The sequence below is a fragment of the Myripristis murdjan genome, chromosome 3 (genome assembly GCF_902150065.1).
Source record: "Myripristis murdjan chromosome 3, fMyrMur1.1, whole genome shotgun sequence".
Taxonomy (NCBI): domain Eukaryota; kingdom Metazoa; phylum Chordata; class Actinopteri; order Holocentriformes; family Holocentridae; genus Myripristis; species Myripristis murdjan.
This window is the reverse complement of record NC_043982.1, coordinates 30,713,440-30,734,248: the sequence shown is the minus strand read 5'-3', so window position 1 is coordinate 30,734,248 and position 20,809 is coordinate 30,713,440. Positions and strand designations below refer to the sequence as shown.

Below are 20,809 nucleotides of genomic sequence, written 5' to 3'. Positions count from 1 at the left end.
CACACACATACACACACACACACACACACACACACCACAACAGTCCATTGGAGAAGAGTTAACCTGGGACTGAGAACTTTGCCTCAGCATGGATTCTTGTTCACTTGGTCACTATGGAAACACAATGTAGGTTTTTAGTGTGTCTATCTGTGAGTGTGTGTGCGTGTCCATCTTTGTTTCTTGCTGTCATTCTGTCTGCCAGTCATTTTTCTATATATCATCTCTCTGCTTGACGGTTCATTTGATTAAATATTCATCGCTGTGCCTGTCTTATTGTCTAACTGCCTTTCTGTCCGTTTTTTTTTTTTTTTTTTGACTCTCTGCTGGAATGTTTACTCACCTGTCCACATCTGTGTAGCCGAGTGAAAGTTTCCACACTTTGTTCAGCACCTCTCATGAAGAAGGGACCCAGCGTTTAAGACTGAAATCCCTTTTTTTACACACTATTCCCCAGCTGGCTCCCCGTCCCGGTCCCGGAAATCATCCTCTCTCTCTTTCTACCTCCATCTCCCTCCCTCTCTGTGCTGAAGCTGAGTTACAAGACCTAAAGTAATTTCCACATGATGCACCAAAACACTCAGTGTGATATAAGTGCTGTAAATCATATGCCTCTGTAAATACCACCTATAGGACATGGCAATCTAACGCTTGCATATTTTTCCAAAGTTATTATGTAACCTGCATAATGCACAGAAGCATGCAAGTGTGTGCATGTGTGTGAATTTTTACTTTATGAAACAAATTATCATGGAGAGGGGCGTAGGCGAGGAGACCAATTACCGATAATTTTTCACACTAAGCTGTCATCTTACAGCTGAATACCATTCAATTTGAAAATTCATATTGCGCCTCTGGCTCTGCACAGTCAAATTCAATTACTGTTTTTGAGCACAAACAAGTTCCACTCAAAGATAAACCGGGGAACAAAGTACTATCCGTGATGCCATCAAGTATAGGCTTGAGCTAGTGCATTGATGATACATTGAGGGCATGATGTCATGGCTCCTGTCTTAATTTTCTAAAGGTACACAGATAGGGAGGGGCTACAGTGCTTGTTTACTTGTTTGATTTTGGGTGAAATTTGGAGGATTGGTGTATCTCACCTCTGTGTTGTCACCTTTTCGGAATTACACTGATCAGCTCAAGGGGAAGTATGCATCATTTGTGCTCTCTACCACATATCCCACTGGTCTGATTTTCTCAAAGCTTGGAAAAATCATTCATTGTTTTGAATGACAGTGATTTGCCCAATGGGGCACAGGGACTTTGCAGGATTGCCTTGTTGCCTTGTTTATTTGAGCCTTCATACCTTGGAAAAGTTTGTTTCTAGTAGTGATGATTGATCTGTATGAGAAAATACAATCATATACACAAAACTCCACCTGAGTTCTTGCAGGCACCGGTTAATAAATCTTGTGCACTGGCCATTACACACAACAATCAGTCTGTACTATTAAGGCAAACAATACAAAGTGACCAAACAACATTTAGCAATAAGAATACATGTGCAATATTTAGCCACATTCAAACATGAATCCATAAGCATTTGACTGCAGTAATACAAAACTGATTATTCACATCAATTACGCATGACCATTACTATCTGCATTATTGAAGAGGACGCCCAACATGTGCTCAGTCTTGCTGCCAAAATTACAGGAGGATATATAGACTGCCAGGCAATGAGTGACAATGAGATCAGGTGAGAATCGATGGGTCCACATCAAGGAAGTGGAGGAGGAGTGGTGACTAGTATGGCTTGTCCATTTCCAACAGGTATAGCCATACACATAAACTCAGTGGCCACTTTATCAGGTCCACCTGCACAGTCTAATGCAGTTCAGTGCAACAGCTCTGCCATAAATTCTACCTTTTATGAAAGTTTATAATGTTCGGTTTTTGTTGACATTGTGGAGAATGTGTAAATTTAATTCTATATTTATTATTTATTATTTATTATTGACTACATTATATTGAGAGGTGTTTCTAATTTTTTGTCCCTCCCTATTTATGCACATGAGGTGGGACAGAATAGTAGAAACACATTTCAATAAAATGCAGTCCATTACAACAGCATCACTAACTATGAGCTCAATGCCACACATAGAATTGAATGAACACCTCTATTACTTTGACAAAAAGAAAACCTGAGCATTATAGGCATCAGGAAAGGAATCTTTATGGCAGAACAGTTGTATTGGATTGTATTAGATTGTGCAGGTGGACCTTATATAATATAATATAATATAATTATCAGAATGATGTCACTGATTTGGACAAACTCGTATTGTTTCATTCTGGCTGTTGACATAGACGCCTGGGATTGCTCATTGAAGTTAGAGCACGTAGGCTACAGTGGAGTGCAATATGAACCAAAAGGGCCGCTGCTAGCTGACTACACTGGAGCGTAGCACATATGTCACACTTCATCAAAACCCCAAACCGTGGGTGTTTCATGACTTTGATGCATTCATTGTGGGGAATAAATGCTTTCTTGGTGCTCTGTATGTGTATTTCATGCTCTAAAAGCATTGCATCGGCAAGCCAGCCTCTTTCTTTTAAGCCTATTTTTACGTCGTGTTTCATGTTTCTTGGTGAAAACAGTGCAGACTCAGCTCAGCAACGCTCAGCAGGCACTCCTGCTAGTTTCATTATGTGTTACAAATAAATAAATGCTCATTCAGTAATGAATGAGCTTTGAATGGAAGCACCCATGCAAATCTCTTCACGCACATTGATCTGATTTCATTTCTTTGGAGCCGCTTGTATTCACAGATGCAGTTTTGGAATATCTGATGAAAGGAAAGTTACCAAATGGTGTCATCTCGTGTCTGAGTCACTGTTTGGCTACATTCATGCAAGAAGCAAAGGAACCCATGTGACTTTTTAAAATCCCCTGAGTAAACAAATTAGATATTTTAATCAAATCTGTGCAACAGATAGTTAAAAATCATATCCCTTTGGGTTAGGAATTTGAAAGTCGTGCTCTCATATGATTTTTAGCGTTATGGGCAGGTTGTTTCTTGAGGCATTCTGTGAAAGTTCACAAAACATAACATGACTCACAATTTAAGTGTTTATAGAGCTGAGAGACATAAAGTACAGAGGGGAAGATTTGGAGGAACAGTCAGAAGAAAAATGAGAGACATAAAACAAGAGAGACAGTAAAAGAGAGTGCTTTCAGAAAAATGCATCTCCAGCCCCTTTATAGACTAAGACTGCCAGTGGACACTGTCAGTATCCTAATAAAGATGGTCCAAATGTTTCTTAGAGTCACAATCTGAAATGTGTGTCTTTCTTGTTTCTGCATGGTGAGTTTAATTTACGCCAGTCACTGCAGCTGCATTTGAATGGATAGGTATTAGTCAAAGACGTATTCAGAGAGGGTATTGAAGCCCGCAATGAGGCGAAGGTTTCTGGCCCCATATAATGGACTTTTAATCAGCTGTTTAGATGCTGCTCAGCAGGGTAATTATCCACCAGCCTTGTTGCCTTTAATAGAACTCACTGTATTAGGGTGCAGTTTATATGTATGACTTTTTTTTTTCCTAATGGTGTTTTCTGATAAACGGCTAACAAGGATTTGCAGGGTGGTTTTTAGCCAGCTTTTAGTGAAAAAAAAAAAAAAAAAAAATCAGCAAGGAACATTATGAGACACTGAGAAAATGCACATTCAGGCACTATTGCCATCATCACACTGCCAACTTCTCTTCGTAAGGAGATATTTGTCGATTCATTTAAAAAGTTTTAATTATTGGGGGTAGTTTAAAGTTTGAGGTGCAATAATTACATTGTCAAAAATGTGTTTCTGTCTGTCTGGCTGTCAGTCTATCACTGCATTGTGTTTGTAACTATAATATGATGTAATGACATTTTGACGAATGTAAGTGAATAATAATGTTATATATGGTTTCTCAGTACAACAAAGCAACACAATTTGACTACAAAGCAATAAGTGTGACAAAGCAAACTGTTTTAGGCAACAATAGTGACAATGACAGGACTTTGTATGAGCACATGTTACTATTTTTGTCAAAGATGGACTTTTTATAGCTGCCTAATTATGGAGAAATCACGTGAAATCTTTTTTTTTTTTTTTTACTATTCTTTTTCTTTTTTTTCTGTTTCCAATGAAAAGATCAGCACCATGGAAGTTTAAAATTTGGTTTCTGAGATGGAGAATGGCATTCTGTTCACATAACTCCGCTTTAAACCCATCATTCACTCCACAGATTGGATTATCTATTCTCATTTCTTTTCATTTCACACAGACTGCCTTAGCACCTGCATCCAGGCATATCATAATAGCTCTGTCATTGTTCAAGGGCTTGTGTGAGTGTGTGTGCGCGTGTGTGCGCGTGTGCGCGCGCGCGTGTGTGTGTGTGTGTGTGTGTGTGTGTGTGTGTGTGTGTGTGTGTGTGTGTGTGTGTGTGAACAGTTTGGATTGTGCACATTCAACTCTTAAATTACAAAGTTTTGTTGGTTTTCAGAAAATATGTTCACCTCTAGCGTGGGTGCCACAGTTAATGTGTTGCATTCTTATAATGATAATTGATTATTTGTAAAGAGTTAAAGCTGCTACCAGCTGCTACACAAGGTCCTCTGGAGGAGCAAATCTCAACTACAGTGGTATAAAATGGCAGCATGCCTCAATCAGTTCACAAATGTACCAGTGAGGGGAAAGAAGTCAAAAACACGATTTGTCGTCAGCATCACCCTTGTAATGATGTCACTCCAAAACATCGTTGAAGTATAAACCTTAGCTTCTGTTTTGTACTACTGAGAAAGGAACAGCACAGTGGATATTTTGTTCCTTCACTCACAGCGAGGTCTTCTAGACAAGGGTGAAATGTTTTTTGAATGAAATAAAGAATGAGTCGAAAATCACATATTGAGGTGAATATTCTACATGCAGTAGCTGTAATTGTCCATATTCGACCACCAGTCAGCATTCAGGCAGATCTGTGTAATGTGTCTGTGTGTGTGTGTTCAGCATTCACGTCATGATGTGCAGGATAAGTGTAGGAATATGAGCAGTTTGGTAAAAAAAATAAAAAAAAAGAGAAGAAGAAAGAAAGCAACAAGGTAGAAACAAAAGTAAACAGAGAGAGAGGGAGAGAAAACCTCATTTTAGTAAACTGTTGCAGCATCAAAATATTAGCCAACATTACCATATAACATCGCCAAGCTGCTAAATCCATACGGAAATAAAACCATCACAAGCCTTTAATTTCACTCTCTAATGCTGGGTTAAGTAGTCATCTTGAGTGACATCTCCAGCATGTTTGCTTTTAGCAAATCATAAACAGACTCCCAGGACAAGAGTGCAATCCCATGTTGAAAGACAGCATCTCAGCTGCAGAAAGATGGCACAACGATGCCTTTTCTTTTTCACCAAGCAGCAACTTTCCAAGAAATAAAATAGCTTGAAAGTGACCCATGAGAAACATGGCATACATGGCTCTGTAATGTAAGATTGGAGTAACAAACCAAATATCTTATGCACAAAGATCGTGTAATCGGTAGACCTACCAGAAAATCTAATGAAACATGATTTCTGTCTGTGAGGAATGAATATTTTAACAGTTTCTGCGACACACTGAAATCAAACACTTGATGCCCTTTTAGATATATTCCTGAAATGATGGGCTACTGTTCAAAAGAAAGGTCCTGAGTGAAGGTAGTGTCCATTCAAATAGACATGCGGAGATGTCCAGTGTGGATATCCCATTTTAATTTATTCTAAAATACTCATTTACCCCTCAGCCTGTAGCTGTAGGCGGTTCCAAACTGCACTTCCTGATTACTTGATATGGGCTCCTTCCCCTTGCCTCTATCTGATACTGACTCATACACTACTCATATTCGGCTTTCGGGTGAAATTTCAGGATGAACCTAAAATGCATTATAACCTTTACAGGTGAACTTAATGTGACCTTCTGTAAACTTTTGAATGCACATGTCCAACTGTTCAGTGTTTCAGTACTTTTTGCACAAGTTGCTGTTCTCTAACAAGGAGTTTAACGGCAAAATTCACATCAGGTGTTTGATGCTCCAGCTCATCGAGGTCGTATCATTAGGGAACGGCTGCTGGAGACTGGAGTACCTCAAATGGAGTGGCCTGCACTTTCTCCAGACCTGAATCCCATAGAAAACCTATGGGATCAGCTGAGTTGCCGTGTAGAGGCTCGGAGCTCTGTACCCCAGAACCTCAATGTCCTGAGGGCCACCCTTCAAGAAGAGTGGGATGCCATGCCTCAGCAGACAATAAGTCGACTTGTGAACAGCATGAGACGTCGTTGTCAAGCTGTAATTGATGCTCAAGGGCACATGACAAGTTATTGACACTGACATTTTTTGTTGTGGTATATCCACCACTGCTGTTGGCTTTTGTTTCAAGAAATTGTTTGAGATGAGGAAATCACCAGTGTATGCTTCTACTTAAATGCCCTACTTTCATGATATAATATCACTGTAGCGTGAACATTTTCCATTTTCCATAAATTTCACCCAAAAGCCAAATATCCCTAACTTTTTGTGAGTAGTGTATGTGTCACTGCATACTGACTCAGTGCTGAGAAAAGCAAGGCAGAGATGGTTTCACCTCAGATACTTGAGGAGATTCTAGGTATCCCCTCAAATACTGAGGAATGTCTTCTTATGCACCATCAAGAGCATCCTGACAGGGAACATCGCTGCCTGGTAAAGAAACAGCACCAAACAAAACCACCAGGCCACTTACAGGATATTTACAGCAGGCAATGCAAGAATAAGGCTAAAGGGATCATTTAAGATCCCAACCATAACAGATAACAGATTTTGTCTTTGTTGCAGTCGGGAAGAAGGTATCAAATACACCAAGCCAGCACGGAGAGGCTCAGGAAGAGCTTCAACCCTCAGACCACAAGGATCCTAAATGAGGTCCTGCGTATACACATCATACACATACTGAATATTGATTACTATTACTATTCCATTTAAACACTTGGATGCATAAACTGAAGGAACTAGTGGGATTATATTTCACTCTGATTGTTCCTTATATGATTACATGTGACAAATTAACTTAATTGATTGGTAGTTGAGAGAGCAGCCTATATTTAATAGCAGTCAATACTGTCAAAATAAAAGAATAAATTTGGTGTGAAGTATAACTGTGTTTAGTATCTCGGTGGGGGGAAAATGCTATGTTTGAACTTGACCATGTCAGATAGTTTAATGTAAAGATTGTGTATGATGGTTTCAAGAGTCAAACTGAATTATTTGCCACCTCAGGATGAGCACAGAGGTATGTTGCCTAACACACGCCACTCTGGCTGCCTGACAAATTTATATGTATTATATCTGTGTATCATTCAGTTCTATGTGTTTAGTATTTGTTTATTTATTTATTTGGCACTTAAGGACCAACCAGCTGATGGGGGGTTCAGCGTGGAGCCCCACTTGAAAACTGAAAATGATGACTTTAACTGATAAAGTTATGGTTGACAGTTAAGTGATATTGATATATTTCCATATTCATAACTGTTATCTGTTTTATGAAATGAAGCTCGTTATCTGTGTAAAAGCTCCAACAAGCATGCCATGACTTCAAAAACCCACCCTGCCAGTTGTTGCATGCCAATTAGACTTTTTATTTCAAGATGACTGTTTGTATCAGTGTTTTATCTTGAGAGACTGGCAGATGAATGTTAAATGAAACAATTATAAGATAAGTAAGTTGGGATGGGAGCAATATGACTGCATGGTTTAAAAAAAATCATGCTGTAGCCTGTTGTTTAGCTCTACATTATGGTAACATTCACCACTACACAGGATGTGATGTTATCCCTTGTGTGATAATCCCATGATTGTGCTTGTTTGCCAAAGCCAGTAGCCTCCCCAGCTGGCATTCAACCGACGTTCAACATTGAATTATAATTTAAAACATGTCAGTTGTTGTTTCTACATTGAAACAATGTTGAAATAATATATAAAGCTAACAATTGCGGAAACGTTGACAACCTATCAATAAATCAACGTTGAAATATAAACAAGATCTGTATGTTGATTCAACCTATTGGCCTCTTCCACCCAGCTGGCATTTTAACATTTATTCAACACTGAATCAACATCATAACTCATGGGTGAATCAGTGTTGAATTTGGTTTGATTTTGCAAAGCGAATCAGCGTTGATATTGTGATGTTGTTTCAACATGAGTGAACTAATGTTGAAGGCCCAACAGTGAATTACTATAGAAAATTCCGTTCCTTCTGCCGGGGGGTGCGCGTCTGAATCACTAGGAAAGTAGTAGGAAAGTAGTAGGAAAAATAGTTCTGCTTTGAAAAATGTAACTAGAAAAGCAAAGCAATGTATACTTTTTACACTGTGACACTTGACGAGGCAGGAGTGCCAGCTCTCTCCCCCATTGACTCCCATAATACCTGGAACCCACAAGCTGGGGAGAGAAGGACAAACACACACTTTTTTAACTCGCCGAATCTCGGGTATTTTGGGGAGTTGGCAAATAAGACACAGTTTGAAAACCCAAAGCCTTACCTTTCTCATGATACCTTTTATTTTCCGCTTGGACTTACTGTCTTTGAGAAAAAAAGCATTTGGTTGACCAGTACTTTTAGGCGATTTTCTCCCAAGCACCACTGTCACTCATGCTGTGTGTTCACACACTTTATCAAGGCTTATTTCTGGCTCAGCCCACACAAGCAGCATTAGTCCAGCGGATAGGCTCTCTGCCTCCCATGCAGGAGACCAGGGTTCAACTCCCCACCTGGGCAAACACGACAACACTCCACAACCTACTAACAGCATAGGGCTGGTGGGTTACCATGCGGTCGCAAAGGTGGCAAGCATGTTCAGAGTTTCTCCTTATTAACTTCTAGTGATTCAGACACGCAGCCCCTGGCAGCAGGAACAGAATTTTCTATATTAATTCACTGTTGGGCCTTCAACATTAGTTCACTCATGTTGAAACAACATCACAATATCAACGTTGATTCGCTTTGCAAAATCAAAACCAAATTCAACATTGATTCACCCATGAGTTATGATGTTGATTCAGTGTTGAATAAATGTTAAAATGCCAGCTGGGTACAGTACTGCTGAGGTGAATGAAATGCATTTCACTTGGACGTTCACTCACATCTAAAAGAAACACCACAGGTGAGGAGAGAGGATCCTCTGACTTACAGACAGCTGGTGGAGGGAAGTGTGCCATCCTTGGAACTACAAAAAAGTTGTATGAATACCTCAAAACCATAACGAGTCCTTGTAACAAGACAACACTTTTTCAGTCATAACACAATGACCTAAAGTACACTCGGGATAATATGATACATGCATCATTTAATGTCAACTGTTGAAGTAGTTACAGTAATGAATCTGTGTTCTCCAGAGTTGTTTTTTCTGTTGTATTAGCTGGTTGGCAATATAAGAAAAGCAAAAATATATTTTCCCCATGACAAAACAGAAAGGAACCCCTTTATAGATACTGCAGTGCTACAGGAATGAGTCATAAAAATGATGCAGTAAGGGGTTCAGGAAACTTTATGTTTGCCAAGGTATTTGACATACAGTAATTACAAAATGTGTAAAATGAAAATGAAACAGCAACCAAAAATCCTAGGTTGTTATATAGTGAAATTAATGTAATGTGCACTACCCAGAAAAATCCCCATGCATCAGTCACGCTGGTCTTTGTCATTTGGCTGCATTTTGTCATCTGCATCACACTTTCTGTCTTGTCTTGCAACATCATCTCTTTAAATGCACAGTCATTGCTGCTCAAATGTCCAGGCATCCAGCAGATATGACTATGTTTGTCCTCATTTACACAACAGTCAATGGTTTCTTTCTTTTATTTCTACTAGTACTGTAACCATTTTTATTTGGAATTTGAATCTATTGCTTATGATTTAGATCACTCTCCATTTGACTTTTCATGTCAGGTTTTGAACTTGAATGTAACAGTTTTGAAAAGGGTTTGTGTTCATGTGCAAAATTTCTTTTGCCGGTGCAGTTTGAGTCAAAGATTATTTCATGAATTTTGAAAACGGCAGTCGCTGAATACATTTTGTGACAAAGCAATGAAAAATAATCCACAGTTTGGTCCACATAAAGCAAACTTGTGCTCACTGTGCTAAGGGTTTTGAAAAAGTGAACTAGGTATTGACACATTGTCAGAAATTATAATGATGGAGCCCTACAACCTGTAGTTTTTTTGTTTGTTTGTTTGTTTGTTTGTTTCTGAGGATGACTCTCTTTTTGTGCCTTTAGCCAACACGCTAGGTAAAGTTTTGAAAGACAGAAGTACAGCTCAGTAGCAATCTCCTTGGTGTGTTGTGTGATTGTTTTCTGTTCGCGGGGCCTACACTTTAATATCCCTGCAAAGATTATAAATTTGTTACTTACCAAGGTGTGTCGGTTCTGCTCACTGAAGCTCTGACCCCCGGCTAAACTTTGGTTGTGGAGACAGTCTACTGTGTGCCGTTAGTTTCAGTGTCATAAATGAGTGCTGACCTTCCTCCTACTCTCAGATTCACTCAGACTTCACAATCCATGCCAGCAGATCTACTGCTGACACACTGTATCAGCAATTTATTAGAATTATGTAGTGTAAAACATTTTGAATCCTAGTTTGAGTTTTTTTCTCTCATTTCTTGCGTTTCATTTCATAAAGCCTGTAGAAAATTTGTAACAATTGCCTTCACTTTTCACCTTTAAAATGGAACTGGAAAAACTCCTGCAGTCCTCACAGAGATTAATTCATGATGGTAAATATACCTTTATCACAGAGACACCCAGTGTCAATATACGTTGTGTTAGAAAGGAATGAGAAACCCAGTTGCAATTGTGGCATTTTAGTTTCCACCTCAGTGTTTCAATGGCTTACAGGCATACGATGAGAAAAAGAGCTGAATAGCACAGTATACTTCGGCCCTGTTATCTCACAGAGAATGTGGACCCTACACTCAAACAGCTTCGGTGCAGGTGATGCCTGATCCGTGATATAAGACAGCCACTAGCTGTTCAGTGCTTGCCATTACAAGGCACCAAAAATCCCTCAGCAACATTTTGACCAGTGTCATACTGAACAGCTGAAGCACCGCCAACATTTAATTTTGTTAAACGTTGTGGTTAACATATCAACTCACAAATTCACTTTGCTGAAGAAATGGTATGCAGAGCAGCATATAATAAATGGAGATTATCTGTGAAGAAGCACCGTACCGTGACACTAGTCGTTGCGCAAATACTGCTCTTCCAGTTTGACAGCATCATGCAAATATGCTGTTGCTCATAAGCACAAGTTTAGAGCAAAATGGCTGTGGCTATGAATGAGGGATTGTCTTTGAGGACGTGGCGATAGGACTTTACAGGTATGTTTGCATGACATGTAGCAGCTTAAACAGGTCAGCCTCTGACTGACTGGCAGCAAGTCACAGCTTTTCTTGCTTCTCACTTTGATATAAAATGGTATAGTAGTCCACAATGTGTGTCCCACTGAATTCTTCCTCTTCTTTTTATGATTTTAATATTATTATCAGCATATTTTTGAGCACTTGGTGGAAGTGAAGATTAATTTTAAATCTTATATTGTGAACCTCTGTCTTCTCTTACTCTTACCAGTACACGCTGTCTCCACACATTTTACAACAATATAACTCATCTCGTCACTGTTGGATCCATAATCTTAGTAAGAAAAATCAGTTTTTTTATATCTCTTATTCAAAAGTAACTGGCACCTTTGTAATGATCTGAAAAGTGATTTGATGTTTTATTTCTACAGTGGTTTTACACCTGCATGCAGTGTACGGCTGCAAGGGTCCCAGTAAAATGAGAAATTGTGTAATTTCAGTTACAATGAGAGCGTGTGTAAGGATGTATATTTTGTTCATACATGAGCCCCAACTCCCCACCAAGTGCATTATAGTTAACTAAAACTAAAGTAAGAACTAAAACTAGATGTAAAAGAACATTTTAGTCAGCTGAAATAAAAATAAAAACTGTACTTAAAGCTAACTGAAGCAATGTTGTGTACTTAGAAAACTAACTAAAATAAAATGAAAAATATATATACAGAAAATGTCTTTAGTTTTAGTCAGTTTGTCAACATAACAAGAGGCGCTGGCGCTGATTTATTTATTTACTGGTTTACTGAGACTGGGACATCTACATGACTATGAGTCAGTTATAAGATAAGATATTATGATGAAAATAAGGAAGTAAAAAACTCATAAAATAATAAAAACTAAACGGAAATGAGCAAAGCCACTCTGGGAACAAACTCAAACTAAACTAAATTTAAAAAAAAAAAAAAAAAAAAAAAAAAAAAAAAAAAAAAAAGAAAGAAAGAAAGAAAGAAAGAAAAATAAAATAAAATAAAAACTACTGAGAAATACAAAACTATACTAACTGCTGCCCACATGACTCCAATTAGAGAAAAAGACTATTTTATTTTATTTTATTTTATTTGGATTTTAAATCGTGCTGTGTACGGCCCGCGAGGCTGCACTGTGTTCCCACCCTGAGCGGAAGTAGTGTGTGTGTGTGTGTGTGTGTGTGTGTGTGTGTGTGTGTGTGTGTGTGTGTGTGTGTGTGTGTGTGTGTGTGTGTGTGTGTGTGTGTGTGTGTGTGTGTGTGTGTGTGTGTGTGAGTCACATGACGCGTGACTCCACCGTCGGATCAGCTGATAAAACTCGCCTGTTGTCGAGAAGCGGTCAGACTTGCTCCGTCATTGTGTTCCGCTGCTCCTCTATGGTTCTCTAACTGTCCGAGTAAACTGGCTCTGTAAAATGAAGATTTTATACGCCTTTCTGTTTGCGGCTCTAGCCTTGACGAACGACGCACTTGTCCGGTAAGACAACAAACAACAATACAACGGAGAGGAGACTGTGACTTAGCTAAAGTTGACATGACTAATTTCGGTTGACGTTGTCTTACCTAACGTTCACGCTAGCAAACATTCACCAGTTGCACACACTTTTTGTCTGCCTGCACGGTTAACATAGGCTTACCAGCTCGGTCTCATGTTTATCTGCTTAGTGAGTTTTATTAGGGCTAACCTTAGCTTGTTGTAAAGACAGCCCATGGCTTTATGTTTGTCATGTCAGCTAACGTCATTAGCATAGCCTTTCTGTGCGCTCTTTGCATTTGTTGTGTGCTTTGGAAGTCAGCTGCATTGTGAACAGCCTGCAGCCGCCAGGCCTGGTATGCCGACCTTTTGACTTAAACCATAATCTGAGATGGATGAGCTATCCCTGTCTGAACTCTGGTGAAGCATGGTGTGATCTCAGCCCTTCTTCAGGGTCAGCTACCCTAGATAACCCTTTATAAGAACTGGCTGTTCCGTCTGCAACCCATTCATGTTAATGGTATTTTGGTTGAAAGGTGAATAGTCATTATATGCTACCAGTGAAATACCTCCAACGACACTACTGAGGGCATCCATGATGGGACCGGGAACATGAGTCACTGATGCCAGGCGTCTTGCCAAGGATGTCTAACTGTGGCTAATTTAATTATCATAAACTTTATTTTTGTAGCACTTCAAAAAATGGTTACTAAGTGCTGTACATAACAAGTAAAAATGATCCACACTGTCAAGAGGCCTTGAGTTTCGCATAGATAAGCAGCCATTGTGATGATATTTAATCGCTAAATATTACTGTACAATACAGGCAGATAATTTAATCGGGCAAAGAATAAAACAAGGGAGAGGCAAGTGCACACCTTGTTTGCTGTATGTTTGCCACTTCCTAGGAGGCCTCAGGGCTCAACGCCCACAAGCATTCAATAACACTAATACTTGCTGCAATATGATAAACAGATAAATAGAAATACCTCACAAAAACATAATTTAAATCAAAACATCCCATGTTACATACAGGCTTAATTACTGGTTGATGATGGTTGGTGGTTGTGTGTGTGTGTGCTCCTGATCTGTGATCATGAAGTCCCAGGGAAGCTAATGCCATGACTAATATCAGGTATATATGTTTGAAATATATTAGGGTGAGATATTGCATTAAGTCTGTTTTCACTACTGGATGGTGTTTTGGTTGCACCTTTAGCTGCTTTAGGTATTGTTCCCATTTTCTCATGCAGTCTGGGGGAATGTGCAGCTTTGCTGATAAGGATAAAGCAAGCAGGCCAAATTTTATCTGCGTTGCCACCACGTGTTAGGTGTTACCCAAGAATTGACCTAAAGGCCAAGCACATTTTTCATTTCATTTTTTCCTTTTTTCCCCAACAGAATTCCTTTAAAGAAATTCCGTTCAATCAGACGTGAGCTGACAGACTCAGGGAGAAGTGCAGAGGAGCTTCTGGCCGACAGGCAGTCCCTTAAGTACAACTTTGGCTTTCCCACCAGTAATGGACCCACTCCAGAAACCTTGAAGAACTACCTTGACGTAAGCATTACCACAGTCCTGCTCACCAAACCAATGACCTGTGGACCAAGCCTCCCCTCTCTCTAATGCACTGTGTGAAGTAAAAGCCAAGGTGGTGCAGAGCCACAACAAAGGTTCTCTTGTCTGGTGCCGTCTTTGGTCTTTTCTTCTTAATCCTCCTGGCCGAATGGGAAATTAGACTTGCCAGTCAAGCCCAACAAACCCACTGCACACACGGCTTTTAGAATGGCTGATTCATCCTCATTTAATCTAATATGAGCTCTAGGTGAAATTAAACTACTAGGGTTTTATCATTTTGACAGAAAAGTTACATTTACCATGTGATGGCTGACTCAGCATTGGCCTCTGTAAGCCTCTTGATCTTCAGCTCAGGTCACACCAGGCCATGTTTGTTTTACTTGATATTTCAGACAGTAGTCTCTTCTTCTAGATAATTGTGTCAATCAGCCTTTAAAAAGTTCAGGAATGCTTGTAAAACAATTTTTTTTTACATGTTTGATAAGCAAATGTCCTGACCTTCTGTCAGACGGGCTCATTTTTAACAGGTGAGGGTCCCCAAAATTCTTTGTGTTTTTACATCAAGAGAGTATTTTAGGGTGTAAAACGTGAACATTTACATTGTAGGAATTGAAAAATGACACAACTGTAAAGTAGCAAATGCCTTAATAGTCATGTCATCCATTGGAACAACTTGATTTATAAATCCTATAGATTCACACAAACATCTCTGTCCGTGATCAACAGGTTGTGACTCAAAGCTCTTTTAATGTTCCAGTCAATAACAAGATCAGGACAGACTTGTTATCTTTGTGGCCTCTATTGGCCAATTGCACACACTGAATATGATCTGTAATGACTTAATAAAAAATGGATTCAGGATGCTTGAATGAATGGGCAAAAATTCCTTCAGTATTTTGAAATGAATAGTTTGACAGTTGTGACTGTTGGGTCACATGAAAAGGAAATTGCCTCAGCTCTTGCATTGGTTAAGTAATCATGTGGACCTGTTTCTGCTGAGCAACTGGGGATACTAATATTGCTGATTTATTAGTATGACTCAGAGAAGCTATTTGTCCTTCTTCCTACTAATGTTTGCTGACACCAGCAGCTGCAGCGCCTCATGTCAGCACTGAGAATGGAACAGACCTCACATGACTGGAAGGACATAGTTTGGTTTCCTGTTTGTTTACTGGCCCTGATCCCGTTAATGCTGTTGTTGTCAAGTCATTAGGCCTAATCTTTAGGTACAGGCCTGCTCGATTACCCTGCTATGGTGGGCAACTAGGTGACCAGCTTACCACCCTGAGGGATTTATCTTGAGCTGGTTTCCTGGATGCATAAGATTAGCTCTAGATTTGAGTACTGTTTGAGTTGCAGTTCTTTACTGAAGGGTTTTGAAGATTAACTCCACTGACAAGGAACTGCTATCTGAAAGTATTTAAGACAGTAATACCAGCTGTTAATGACGATTATACATATGCCTGTTATTTTTTTCTTTCTTTATGCAGGCACAGTATTATGGTGAGATTGGCCTGGGCACCCCGCCTCAGCCCTTCACTGTAGTGTTTGACACTGGCTCCTCCAATTTGTGGGTGCCTTCTGTTCACTGCTCCTTCACAGACATTGCCTGCTGTAAGTGCCAGCTATCACAAATATGTACCATTTATAATATTTGTCCAGTCCCATTCAGCTTAATAAATTGTTGTAGCATTAAACTAAAATAGAATTTCTCTATTCTTTGTTTTTCTCTCTTTTGTAGTACTTCACCACAAGTATAACTCGGCCAAGTCTAGCACATATGTGAAGAATGGCACTGCCTTTGCCATCCAGTATGGGTCTGGCAGTTTGTCCGGCTACCTCAGTCAGGACACATGCACAGTAAGTACATTCTCACAAACAACCACTGAAGGGCATTTCTTTAGCATTGTAGTCTCATGGAAACACTGTCTGGTTTGTGTTTTCTTCTTTACTCTCCCAGATTGGAGACTTATCAGTAGAAAAACAGGTATTTGGGGAGGCCACCAAACAGCCTGGTGTGGCATTTATTGCAGCCAAGTTTGATGGGATCCTTGGCATGGCCTACCCACGCATCTCTGTGGATGGGGTGGCGCCCGTTTTTGACAACATCATGAGCCAGAAGAAGGTGGAGCAGAATCTTTTCTCCTTCTACCTGAACAGGTGGGGACAAACAAAGCTTTAGCAAATCATTTTTGAAAATGTTGAAACTGGCGCACATACAGTGGCAACCATTCTTTACTTGTGTATTAATTGACTTTGCACTTATTATTATTATTATTACTACTACTACTACTATTATTATTATTATTATTATTATTATTATTATTGTCAGTAGTGGTAGTAGTAGTAGTTGTATTTTTTTTTTAATTTCAGGACATTTTGAGACATGCATTTATGAATTGTACTGTAGTTGTTGGTTCAAATTTAACTGTAATGTGGTCAGATGATATTTGAAGAACTTCCTCAACTTGATCTTCAAAAGCGAAGTCACTGAAGAACCATCCTCAGGTTTCTGGACAGCGGTGATGATCCTGAATGTGTTTTGTGTCTCTCTGCTAGAAACCCAGACACTGAGCCAGGCGGTGAGCTGCTGCTGGGAGGAACCAACCCCAAGTACTACAGCGGTGACTTCCATTACCTCAACATCTCCCGCCAGGCCTACTGGCAGGTCCACATGGACGGGTGTGTGCTCAAATCCTACACTCCAAACACACAGTTTACCAGGGTGATTCACGATTTGGATCACAATATATTGTACTAATCATTATAGCATGAAGGCATCTGCCCACTGGCATAATGCACAGACTAGACTGGAAATTGGAGGGCTATTCCACTGACAATGAGATATTGATTGGTTACCTGAACATTTTATAATTAGATGAGACTTGTAGTTTTTGTTGAGGAAACTGGAACAGGACCCACTTCTTGTTGGCAATGGTTGTGCAAATCAGTTCCATTAAACATTCAACAGCAGCAGCAACACGAAACTGAAGAGTTTGAGGGAGCTTGCGTGAAGTTTTGAGAGAAAAGGCTTCGGTCTCCACTGAATTTAACTAAGATTGCTAAGAGATGCTAATGGCAGCCGAGTTCCTCAGAACAAAAACCAGAGTGGAAACATTCTTTTGAAAGTCTTATGAGGGTTAGCAAAATCTAGTAATAAAGGTGGATTGACGTTGTGTTTTGATTGTACTATATACTAACAAGTATGTTTGTGTGTCCACATTCATACCAGGTTGGGAGTGGGTAGTCAGCTGAACCTGTGTAAGGGTGGCTGTGAGGCTATTGTGGATACAGGCACGTCTCTAATCACTGGACCCTCTGCTGAGGTCAGGGCTTTGCAAAAAGCCATCGGAGCCACTCCACTCATCCAGGGAGAGGTAAGGTGAACTTAGCTGACCTCACCTGACCACATCTATAGACAAAAAACATTACTTTGGTGTTTGTTGGTGTTGAGTGGTATTGTGTCATATAGCATTATCTTAGCTTGATGATTAAATATGACCTCCACTGTAAGTAAACAGGAAACCAACCAAGGATTTGGAAATACTCAAAATTTGGTGTCACAAGCTTTACTCCAAGAAATGTTTTTCTGGACACTTTAATGAACAGTTACAAGTTACTGGTTCTCTACCTTTTTATTAATTGGAAGATGGAACAGTTAAAAAAAAAAAGTGCACACATGACTACATCCATTTTGGATAATTTTTCAAATTTTCATTTTGCAGCAATTTACTCAATCATTTGCAGAGTTTAGTGTCTGTGAACATGTAGAGGCAGACCTGTGTATTATTGTGTATTAAGAAGTGAATGTGTGTGGGCTTTGTTCCAGTACATGGTGCAGTGTGACAAGATCCCAAGTCTCCCGGTCATCACCTTCAACCTGGGCGGAAAGCCCTACACTCTGACAGGAGAACAGTACGTTCTCAAGGTGAGTCTCTCTGGAGGAGACGGGCTAACTTGCCAGCAGGGGGCAACAGAGAAGCAGCTCCTGCAATAACAAAACAACCCTGTGACTGTTGCGTCATAAAACCAGACAAGTGTAGCTTTGTTTCCTTTGGCAAGGCCTTGAGCAGTCATGGTGGGAGTAGGCTGATTTGTTGTCTGAGGAGTAATTACTAAGAGAACCCTCCAGTTGTCTGTGGTCTCAACCTCATGTTATGCTTGCCATTCTCAGATTTTCAGATTTGTTTAAAAGATTATCATCACATTATGTCATGATTTATCAGCAGCCCTGTGTCTAACTGAGTGTCTTTCTTCCAATCATAAAGGAAAGTCAGGCTGGCAAGACTATTTGTCTGAGTGGCTTCATGGGTCTGGACATCCCTGCCCCTGCAGGGCCCCTGTGGATTCTGGGAGACGTATTCATCGGCCAGTATTACACTGTGTTCGATCGTGAGAACAACAGGGTGGGCTTTGCAAAGGCCAAGTAAGCACAGTTCAGGGGCAATGTTGTCATGCATAGGTGGATTTTAAAGATGGAAAAATTGCGGTATGGAGGACAAAAAAGCTTGAATGCTTTTGAATCATACAGTATTTAGCAATAGATGTAAAGCATGAATGCACTGATCATAACATTAATTTTATAATTCCCAGCAGAATGTATGAGGCAGGAAGATCTGAAATGCTGTGTGTACATGATCAGGGATCAGTTGATGGCACCAGTCCTCCACTTTCCATTCAAACATCTGGCTGATCTGTAGTGGGGTTTTTTGTTTGTGTTTGTTGTTTTTCGCTGTTGTTGTTATTGTTGTTTTTTTTTTTTTTTTTTTTTGTTTTGTTTTTAAATCAGGGACCTGTTTTAAGTAACAGAACACTTTTACCTTGCATTTTAGGAGGCAGTTGGCCCTCTTCTACTGATTTTTTTTTTTTCTTTTCTTTTTTTTTGGGGGGGGGGGGGGTGGGGGGGTGTATCTTAATGTGATTGGCCTGAATAAAGACTTTTAAAGAGAGATGTCTCCATTTTAATTGTCATATGCAGTTGGGTGGTCTTTGATAATCATGATATTTAAAAATGAAATAGTGATACGTCCCGTGACCCTAGTGAGGATAAGTGGTTTAGAAGATGAATGAATGAATGAATGAATAGTGATAGTTAATCACACACATTTGATATGTGTAAATCTAGCATCTTTAAGGCATTTCCATTCTCGCTATGTCCTTCCCCAACACCACACACACACACACACACACACACATAAAACTGACATGGTCACAGACTCTCTCCATCTTCCATACTTATTTTGAGTTTAATTCATTTGCCAAAAACAGATAAAATGGACAGTAAACAAAGTTAAATTTGAATTTGACTAATAGCAGTATTATTATTAAAAAATTTCTATAGAAATTGTGATAATATTGTTATTGTGCATTCTTTTGGCTACTATATTTGTGGCCAAATATTGTGACTGCTGTAATTTAGACCATGCATTCCTGTTTCACTTGGGACTGCTCTAAAATGAATAACCCCATTTAGGTAAATACTATATGAAAATATGCTCTAAAAATCAGAATAATATTTTTACACATACAGTGGTGGAAAAAAGTTTTCAGACACCCCATGCATTTGTGAAATATTGCATTAAGAATCACTCTTAGGTCTTCAAGTGCAATTTCTTTTAGTACAGTCACAGCCAAAATACTAAACAAATCCTAAAAAAGCCATTAAAAACTTAAAATTGATTGGTTCCATAAAACTACATAAGAAATTTTGAGTATTGGGTAATTTTGGTACCAGTGATGAAGGTTGTTCTTTTTATTAAAAGACACAATTTTTGTTGCCAAGCTTCGTGTCTATATAAAGCCAGCACATTTGAAAGTTCTTCAGACACAAAAATGGCTAAAACAAGGAACCTAGCACAGGAAACACGCCTGAAGATAAAGATTCTCAGCCAGGAAGGGCACAGCTGCTGCCAGATAGCCAGGAGGTGCAGATGCAGTCCTTCAGCAGTTGGATACACTCTGCAGAAATACAGACGAACTAACAGCTTGGAAGACAAACCAAGATCTGGGCGTCCAAGGGTTTCTTCAGCAAGAAATGACCGCATCCTGATCCGCATGTGCAGGCAAAACCGCCGAATGACATCACAGGAGCTTCAGCAGCAGTGGTCAAACCAAACTGGGGTCCAGTGTTCCACCCGCACTGTACGTGGCCGACTTTTAGATCATGGCTTAAGGTCCTACAAGGCTATCAAGAAGCCCCTGATCAGTGAGAGACAGAGGCTAGCCCGGCGTCGTTGGGCCCAGGCACACAAGAACTGGACAGCCAGCAATTGGAGGAAGATTCTGTGGTCAGATGAGTCCAGTTTCCAGCTTTATCTTCCTCCTACTAATGTGAGGCTATGCACATTAGTTTTGTTAGTTTTTCTTGTAAACAATAAACAA

At 39.7% G+C, this 20,809-nt stretch overlaps 1 protein-coding gene across 1 annotated transcript; it reads left to right on the top strand.

Annotated features, from left to right (window-relative positions):
• Positions 1-12,698: 12,698 nt before the first annotated feature.
• Positions 12,699-18,924, top strand: ctsd (cathepsin D). The gene is made up of 9 exons (XM_030047925.1): positions 12,699-12,855; positions 14,254-14,410; positions 15,919-16,042; positions 16,170-16,288; positions 16,389-16,588; positions 16,988-17,110; positions 17,661-17,805; positions 18,258-18,356; positions 18,697-18,924. The coding sequence occupies exons 1-9, from the start codon at positions 12,794-12,796 to the stop codon at positions 18,856-18,858; spliced, it is 1,191 nt and encodes a 396-aa protein (XP_029903785.1). The 5' UTR covers positions 12,699-12,793; the 3' UTR covers positions 18,859-18,924.
• The last annotated feature ends 1,885 nt before the right edge of the window (positions 18,925-20,809 follow it).

Bases quoted from the DNA above. Each gene is read 5' to 3' on its own strand.
- ctsd (XM_030047925.1), top strand. From the start codon at position 12,794: ATGAAGATTTTATACGCCTTTCTGTTTGCGGCTCTAGCCTTGACGAAC. The intron at 14,411-15,918 runs GTAAGCATTACC...TTCTTTATGCAG, and splicing joins CCTTGAAGAACTACCTTGAC to GCACAGTATTATGGTGAGAT. The intron at 16,589-16,987 runs GTGGGGACAAAC...TCTCTCTGCTAG, and splicing joins TTCTCCTTCTACCTGAACAG to AAACCCAGACACTGAGCCAG.